The 8,777-nt window shown below is 41.0% G+C and overlaps 1 protein-coding gene and 1 long non-coding RNA gene across 4 annotated transcripts in view; one reads left to right on the top strand and one right to left on the bottom strand.

Moving 5' to 3' along the window:
• LOC104862571 overlaps positions 1–8,755 on the bottom strand; it is a 20,054-nt gene extending 11,299 nt beyond the window's left edge. The window contains exons 1-4 of the long non-coding RNA XR_780366.3: positions 8,653–8,755; positions 4,004–4,101; positions 2,889–2,996; positions 1,700–1,864 (exon numbers count right to left, since the gene is read on the bottom strand). This is a non-coding gene — a long non-coding RNA (uncharacterized LOC104862571). The remainder of the gene's footprint in view (positions 1–1,699; positions 1,865–2,888; positions 2,997–4,003; positions 4,102–8,652) is intronic.
• The window catches only part of Gjd2 (gap junction protein delta 2), a 3,909-nt gene continuing 3,291 nt past the window's right edge, over positions 8,160–8,777 (top strand). Inside the window, exons 1-2 of one of the 3 annotated variants that reach the window (XM_033765029.1) lie at positions 8,160–8,228; positions 8,335–8,642. In XM_033765029.1, the coding sequence (XP_033620920.1) occupies positions 8,367–8,642 (276 nt within the window). In that variant the 5' untranslated portion in view covers positions 8,160–8,228; positions 8,335–8,366. Of the gene's footprint in view, positions 8,229–8,252; positions 8,643–8,777 lie in introns of those variants that run through there. The other 2 variants (XM_033765028.1, XM_010624620.2) reach the window with 2 other exon arrangements.

Here is an 8,777-nt window from a genome sequence, read left to right on the forward strand (position 1 = left end):
TATATATATATATATATATAAAGTTTTAAAGACTGTTCTAAAAGATAAATGTAAAGTATGTATGATAATAATTTAGAATATAGTTACAAGGTTTCCTAGCTAAAATAACACTTGCATTTTTATATAAATAACACATCAGGGATTAAATTGTTGATCTAGGGGGGAAAACTTCTGAAAATGCTAAGATGGTAAGATACGAGGTGGACAGCAAATGTGAGGTGATGGTATTGTTGAGGTGGTTGTTGCAGTAATACTATTAGGGAATACATTTTTTTTCAGCACTAGAGAAATCCCCAGTGTCTCATGTATGCTAGGCAAGAGCTCTATCACTGAGCTACATTTCCGGCCCTAGAAAAACACTTTGAATGAAAGGTGAACCTGTCCAGCAAACCTGTCTATTTATCAAAAACCCATGTGGATTCCTGCTGTAGCCCACCAACACATACACTCACACACACACACACACACACACACACACACACACATGTGAGCATGCCAGTGTAAATAACCATTATACTTCAAAGCAGGGACTGCACCTAGAAAAGCATTGCACACATTACAGCATTCTGACATCATATAGCAAATTTTCAGAATCTGCCCACTGGTTATTGTGATTTGCTCTGGTGTTGGTGCAAATATTTATAAATACTCTCTGTAATGGCAAACCCATTCCTTGAAGGGGGATTTGATTTTTTAAATAGCCACAGTCATTGGTTATAATGGCAAAAAAAGAAACCTTCCAACTCATAATTTGGAGACATAGAAGGAACCTCGATCTCAGCTCACAGTTGCCAAGAAACTACATGATGCAGGTGCAAATCATCATTTTCCCCCTCTTAAATTTGGACTCATTAAAATCTATATTTTCAGAACCCACTAATGAAGATAAGTTGGATAATCAAGCTGGCTCATACAACATGTACTAAAAAAGAAATATGGTTTCTCAAGTAATGAGGATTTTCTCACATATTAACAAGGAGCTCTAAAGACAATTCCAAAAGAGAAGATTCAGAAATAGTTTGAGTTATAGCAGCAAATCTGAAGGAAATTTATATTTTTTTAAGTAGATACCTTTGATTTTGCTCTGCTCAGGATTTGTTTATTAACAGCAGTATTAGTTTTCTTAGTCCTGTCTTGGGGAGTACCGGGGATTGAACTTGGGACCTTGAGCTTGTGAGGCAGGCGGCAGCATCCCTGAGCTAAATCCCGGGCCCTTCTTAGTCCTATTTAGTAGTTACACTATCTTTAAAAAATGAATGGCTGAAGTCTCAAGAAACTTCTGAATATTTGTGTCTCAACACCCTCTTCTTCCTACAAAGAGCTTCACCCACATCTGGATTTAACTCTTGCCTCGGATGAAAACTATAAAACCTGTGTTTCTAATGCAAAAAGAGAGAAAGAGGAAGCAAGAGAAAGAGAGAGAAGGTGCACAGGAGTTATGGCCTCTCTAACTGAAGGGCCTATTCTTATCATTTCTATGAAATTGTTAGATACCAGAGGTCTATCTTGCACAATTTGTTTATTGCACCAGAGAGAATAAATTGAACGTGGCATCCCAATTAGTACTTTCTCTTTTAGATTCAGCCAAGTGTGGAATTATTTATGCTGACCATTACAGTCAGGGCACATTTGTCCCCTACATAATTAAAGAATATTACAAAATTGGGATGGTTACTGAGAAGTCATCCAACTCATTTACCTGGCAGCAGATGGTTCATCTAGAGGTGTTCCTTTGGTGTAGACTCAGTCCTCAGTGGCGGGAAGTAAGTGCATGAGGATGTCTTTTGATTAAAGCAGATCAGTGGTGGGAGTATCATCAAGCCTTTCCTTGCATCTGCTCTTGCCAGTCTTCAATCTAATCTCACTGTAATGCAAATAGATTGTGCTTTAGAAAACAGACCTAATCGTGCCATGCTCCTCTTACACGCCTTCAAATGGCTCTTAGGAAAAATGTCAATGTTTTTGCCCTTCCTACAAGGTCCTCAGTCCCTTCCTGCCTCCCCAGCCTTGCCTCAAACCTCTCCCCCTGCACTACATCATAGAGACTGTGCAATTATTTGCATGTGCTACTCTTTCCCATCCTAGGGCTTGTCTACTACTGTAATTCCAGCTCAGAATGCCCTTCTTCCTTTCCTATCACTCAGTTCACTCATTCTTCCTTTCATTTTAGCTATGGAATGCCTTTCACCTCCTGACCTTTCTCCACAGAGGAGGTCAGCCCTCCCTGCTTCATCATAACCCCAGGTCTGCCTAACTCAGAGCTATCTATTCACAGTTACTTATCAGTTTTAACATTGCACCTTAGTATTTAGACTATTTGAGTAATTAATATTGGATTAAATAGAATATATATCTCTCCTACCAGATTTTAGGCTCCATGAGATCAAAGGCAAGGTCATTTGCTTGCTATTGCGTTCCACTGGTACCCAGGAGGCAATGAATAAATTTTTACAGAACTAAAGGATAAATGACAGGGCCAAGCATATACATGTGCAAAGATCAACTATGAATGCACTGAGAGGATATAGCTGTAGCAACATCAACATGAAGAAGGAGTGAGTCTCCTTCCCACAGTGTCCCCTACTCCACTAGCAGTAACAGAGTAATAAAGTCTAAACATGTGGCTTTCTGATCACCTTCCCTTTTGCAGACTTGAGGGTTAGAGAAATTAGACAAAAATGTGGCTAGCTCAGCTCTTAAGTGATCCCTTGCATATACCAATTGTCACCACTTGTTCACTAATACGAGCTACACGATGGACATTTTAAGAGTCTAGTAACAAGTATTTAATATGAGAAATTCCATGGTGTTCATGAAAATATCTGTCCTGTAGGTATGTCAATATTAAAATTTAATTATAAACAATAACATTTGAGTTTTATTCTTACCTTAATGAAGGAGCATTGTACTTCTGCATGAGGTAGAATAACTTATTGACACCATGACAGAAACAGTGATGCTGGAGAAGAAAATACATGGGCTGTTCTTCTTGTTCTCTGAATAAAAGATGTAATCAGAAGCAGTGGTTTCATTAAATACACACATGGCCCTGTAATGGGAATACAGAGGACCAAATGGCCAGGTGTGGACTGAGACGAAATGAGATGGGTATTTGCAGTTTACCAACTAACTACTTAATCTGTATGGATTACATTAAGTACTTACAGGACCAAATGAACACATTTGCAGAATGAAATTCTGGCTTTGTGTCCAGAAGCATCATTCTCATCACCACAGAGAAAGACTATTTTATCGTAGTTCTGCAGGGCAGCTGTGCCTAAGTGTTAATGATGTATATTTATCACACTACTGCTCAAACTTGACTCCATACTGGAATCACCTGGAGTGGTTTTCATTAAAAAAAAAAAAAAACTAATGCCTATGTCTTACCTCCAAAAATGTTGATTTAATTGGTTTGGGGTATAGCTTAGGCACTGAGAATTTTCAGAGCTCCCCAGGTGACTGTAAGGTGTGGTAACATTTGAGAAACATTGCATTTGTATGATTCCTGTATTTTCATAAATAGGGACACTTTATAGACCAATAAGAGAAGGAAGAGATTGTGTGGTATCATTTTAGGAAGGCTTAGAGTGTCTCTTGCCTCCAAATAGCTATTCATGTCTTTAACATAATGTTTTGAAAACTACCTAAAAAAATTCATTTCTTTGGATATGGAAGCTTTACAACTTACATGAGGATACTTCCTCTGAGAAAGATAATACATTAAGTAGTTATCAGTTATTAATACTTTGCTGTGCTCTCCTTTATTGAATTACTTTCCTATATGGAGGCGTAGTAAGGGGCAGGGTTGGGTTAGGTTGAGAGGCTCAAAGATATGGATTCAAGGTGAGTTCCAGGTGTGAACAATGTGACAAGAACAATGCACAGTTGAGCTGAAAAGGTGAGTACATAACGATGATAAACTTGATGTTGTCTCCTGAAGTTTAGAGGATGCTGACACAGATCAAATGTCCAAGAGGATGTGGTCAGTGACAAGTCCTACCCCAGCTGCAGACACAAGAGAATCTCCAAACCAGGCTTGATGTTGGTGCCTGAGAGTGAGCAGAAGTCAAGCTGGGTGATGCTGGAGCCCTTGGAGTCCTGACCAAAAAAAAACAAAACAAAAAACAGAAACTGGCTAGATTTGAGGAGGTCAAGATACCACAGAGCCAAGAGAATCCACATAAGGTTATAAGAGCAAGGAGGGCCTTGATAAGATGCTGTGGATCGTAGAGAAGTTTCCTCTGGGTCCTCCACACCAGTTCCATATTATAATCTTAGCTGCTGGCAGAAAACACCAGGAGGAATCAATCTTCCACTTTAACTTTCAATAGCACACTCTGAAGTGGCAGAAGTGTGGGAAGAACCAATGTGGGGACTGGAATACATTCCCCAAGCTTAACAGTTTGTCAGGAGTAGGTCCTGCCCACACATTTCCCCTGCAATTTCCTCATCTCTTTTATACAGACTGGACGTGCACTCAGCAGGGATCCCAGCTATATCCTGCATGGCTGGGTCTCTGGCTGGACAGCGACAATGACAGCATGAAGAGGTGGTTGCCCAGACCCCAGGCAGGCTCTTCTGCACTGTAGCTGAATGACTTTTGAATAGCACTGACTTCAAAGAAACCTCTCCCTGCAGGTCTAATGAGCCCCCCTGGGAAGCTCTGGATGTGAATGGAAATCACAACTTGACAAAAATGACAAAGATTACGTGTCAGCAGGGCTGATTTGATTCTTAATGGAGTGTTAATTTATTTGCTGTGATTTCACAAATCTGCCTTGGTCACAATGGCATAGTACATTAATCTGAGATATTACTACACAAAGGTATATTTTCTGTACACAAGATAGGTAAAGAATGAGGAATTTGTACTTGTGTGTGTGTGTTTTTTAAAGGGTAACATACCCTTTTATTCAAAGGACTAGTAGGTAGAAGTTGTGAGATTTCCCCATCATTTGGGTATACAGTCTCTTGGGGCAACATACAGTTTTGCAATTGGGTCTGTGAGATTGTAGAACAGACTCTGGTTAGTCCTGGTTCACAAGGCAAGCCACATGTTGAAGGCTGCTTAAGACTAGTAGATTGGACAACTTTATCTCCTTTGGAAATACAATGGATCCCTTGACTTACAAACTCAATTTCTTCCCGAGGGCTGGTTGTAACTAAGGTTGGTCATTTGCCTTCAAAATCTCTCTCCTGTATAATTTTAGGCCACACTTTCTTTCATCAGATGTTAGTGTCCTTAGAGAGACATGATTCTTCAATTAACCCCTCACAGGAAAGGATGTTGTAATGCTCCTTCTATAACTCTTGAGGGTTAAATCTGTATCTGAGACCATCTGGAAACACAAATGGCTGGCATTCAGGTCATAAATCAAGACTTTGTCAGTAAGTTAAAACTAAAATTCTGGTCATAAACCAAGTTGTTCATATGCTAGGCCAGTCATAACTCAATGGTCCACTGTATTACTTTATATACATTTTTGTCTAATTGTGTTTCCCTAAGCATTTGAGCTGTCATTTAAACATAGGGCAGGAAACACACACAATCACACACACACACACACACACACACACACACACATGCATTCACTTTGTAGGAAGAGTAGATTTCATCTGTCTCTTATAATCAAGACTCACAAGATAGGTCGTTTGCCCCTTTAGATGACAATGTGACATTTCATTAGGAAACAGACATAAGTAGGCCACTGAGAGAGATAAAGTTTGATTAATCCTAGCTTGTTTGTGAATGAAATGTTGAGGACTTTAGCACAGAGACCGATCTCAAATAGGTTGCTGTCTCTCCCAGTCACACAAATCCCAGAAGACTACAGATGCTGGTACTTCCCAGGGGAGATATATCCAGGGCTGTGATCAGCTCTTTAAGGCCACCTCTCTAATGTGGCAGCCCAGCAGCATTTGCGGACTAGTTTAGCAGGTGTTGGGAAAACAGCCAGGGGGAGAAAATGGGAATGAGAGCAGAAGGGCTGGAAGTTAACAAGGACACTTTCTACTGAGGGGTCCAGGCTGTCCTCAGGTTGCTAAGGATTTTTACTTGACAAAAGGAACTCCTTTTCCCTCTCTGACTTGTATGCTGCTACTGTCAGGAGGAGAACTGGGACCAAAATCTCCCAAGTTGAGAGGAATGGAAAGCCAGCATAGCTACTTGTGAAGAGTTGTTTCTATGACGCTAAAGATACTACGGTATGAGGTACGTCTTCTCGGCCCCAAGAATTTATTTTCCAGTAGAGTACATTAACCTCGATTCTTACAGCACACAAAGTTCCACTGAAGTTTCACTTACCAAATATTTGAAGCAGTAAAGCTAAAGGTTTACCTTGAAATCTATAGTTGAAAAAGAATGAAATTATAGGCATGAATAAAGATAAAATCAAACCCAGATACACCTGTAGTAAATGGGATTATTCTTAGAAAATACATTCCACCTTTGAATTAGAATATTCAGCAGTGCCCTTTACTACATGATTTTTCAGTTTTTCCTACTAGAGGTGGAGAATATTTTCCTGCCCAGTTAAAAGATATTACTGCTAAGACATGGATTTGCAAGGTTGGACAAACCAGGAATTATTTTTCTTTAGGTGCTTGCAAGTGATGATGTCTCCATGATCCAAGACACCTCTATTCCCTTTTCTAACCTCAAAGGTTATATTCTTCAGCCTTTTAAATTGTTTTAACTGTTTTCTCAAGGACTCTATGTCAGTTCCTTCATATCTTTTCTCCTTGTTGCTTATATGACTTTAGGCAAGCCACCTAAACTTTGGGTCAATTTTAACATCTATGAAAAAAGGAGGTGGGATTTCCTGATTTCTGGAATTCACTCCTACACCAGTACTTATGGAAGGAAGTACTATACATTCTTAAAATTTTGTTGTTACCAGAGTCAGTGATTAAAACATTAATAATACAGGCACTTAAAATTCACTTGCATAGATTTTAATTTAGCACATTTTAAATGGGAGCCCCATGTCTGTATTTTTAATGAATACACCCACATGGTCTAATGAACACTAAGGTTTACTCTATGAGTTCCACTGTTATTCACCTAAATTCTATTTTAATATTGCAGAATGAGTTTCAAGTAAAAGCCACTGGAAAGAACTTTCCTACCAATTTAATGGACAGCTGACAATTCAGTACCCTAGTGTTTGAAAACTGTACCATGGGAATTTTCAAAGTGTACTGTTCTGCAATCTATGTCTTTAGGGTCACTATCTTTAGGGCCTTGGGAAAGCAAAAGTATAGAACATAATGACTTTAAGTTTTGTAGCTTATTGTGGGATATTTAAATATATTAGGCAGACTTCCTTTGGGACTTCCTCACTTTTCTCTCCTTGTCTGAGATTTTTTTTCCTCTGAGTATGACTACCAGCAAAGCACACCAAGTTTAATTTGGGGTCCTATATTCCATCAGAAAGCCAACTGGACAATAAGATATCAATTTATTCCTACCCTTGTATCCTCTCCACGCCCAGAAGGAAACAAGAATATCTGTCTTCACCCAATGCTCTATTTATACCCTACACTTTTCTCCATTTTTAGTGGACTCTTACTCATCCAGTGAAAAGAATAAAGGAACGTCTGGGTAAAGGATTCAGCCCTAGGAGAAGACCTTGGTGATTCCTCTGATACCAGAGCTTGCGTCATGTCTTTAAAAACCATCTATGTAGAAGTGCATGTGAGTGGATGCGAGCCCACACCCTGCAACCCTTTTCCCAGACCCTGGTTCCCCAGCTACCCAACTTCCTTGGCTGTTCCACAATTGAAAATCCATTGTGGTGTGGTCTTCTGTAATACACATGTGCACTATGATCCCCATGGATAATTAAAGCTGAATTATATGCCTAAAACTAGTTATCAACCCTTTCACAGTTGCATAAAGGATGACAACTTCTTACCTCACAGTGCTTTCGGTACATTTATATGAAATACTTCCAACTGCAGTGTCTCCTAAAACTGACCTCTGAGCTAATTAGTGGTTTGGTGTGATCCTTTCGATATTCCAGCGACCAATTAGAGTTGTTCTAGACAGAACTGACAACAAAATGTAAAAATAAGAACAGAAACCAGGATTGCTCATTGAGGGAGGAAAAGCCAAGGTTGGACAAGGAAAGTGGGGGGTGGGGAGAGGCTGCTAGCAGAATAAGGAGTCTTCTTAAATTCAGATTAGACCATGCCGACCTGAAGTTTACGCCCCTTTCTCATTAGTAAGATAAAAACAGAAACGGCAGGGGATCCGGGTTTGTGCTGGGGAAGTAGGATCTTTAACCGGGACCACCTCGTTGCTAGGCGCAGTTACACACTTTCCTCCAGCCCTTGTCTCAGGAGGCTTCACGCCTGCGGTTATGCTTCAGCCTGAAACGACTCTCCTGCGGCCTTCTCACCCTGGCTCTGGACCCTCCGAGTCTCAAACGGCAATCTCAATCTCAGCCCCGCTGTCTTTAAAAAGCTCCCTCCCCCAACTGGCGTCTCCATCCAGAAAAGGAATCTCGGTTGTCTCCCCGAAGGCAGAAGCGAAAGGTGAGGGATGCACGGCGATCAGCTGCCCACTCACACCCTTCCCCATTCGCCCTCGCATCTGCTCCGGGCTGCCCTTCCTCCCGCGGGGGGCCGGCAGTCAGGTGAGGTTACCTGGGCTCCTCGGGAAGCCCCAAGGGGCGCTGCGGTCCTTCCTCTCAGAGTCGCCCCGCTCCCAGCCAGGCCCAGGGACTCTGGCCCCTCTCCCCCCGCGCGCGTCCCCGACCCCTCGGGCTCAG

This window comes from Fukomys damarensis, unplaced genomic scaffold (genome assembly GCF_012274545.1).
Source record: "Fukomys damarensis isolate Sample0158 unplaced genomic scaffold, DMR_v1.0_HiC HiC_scaffold_17, whole genome shotgun sequence".
NCBI lineage: Eukaryota > Metazoa > Chordata > Mammalia > Rodentia > Bathyergidae > Fukomys > Fukomys damarensis.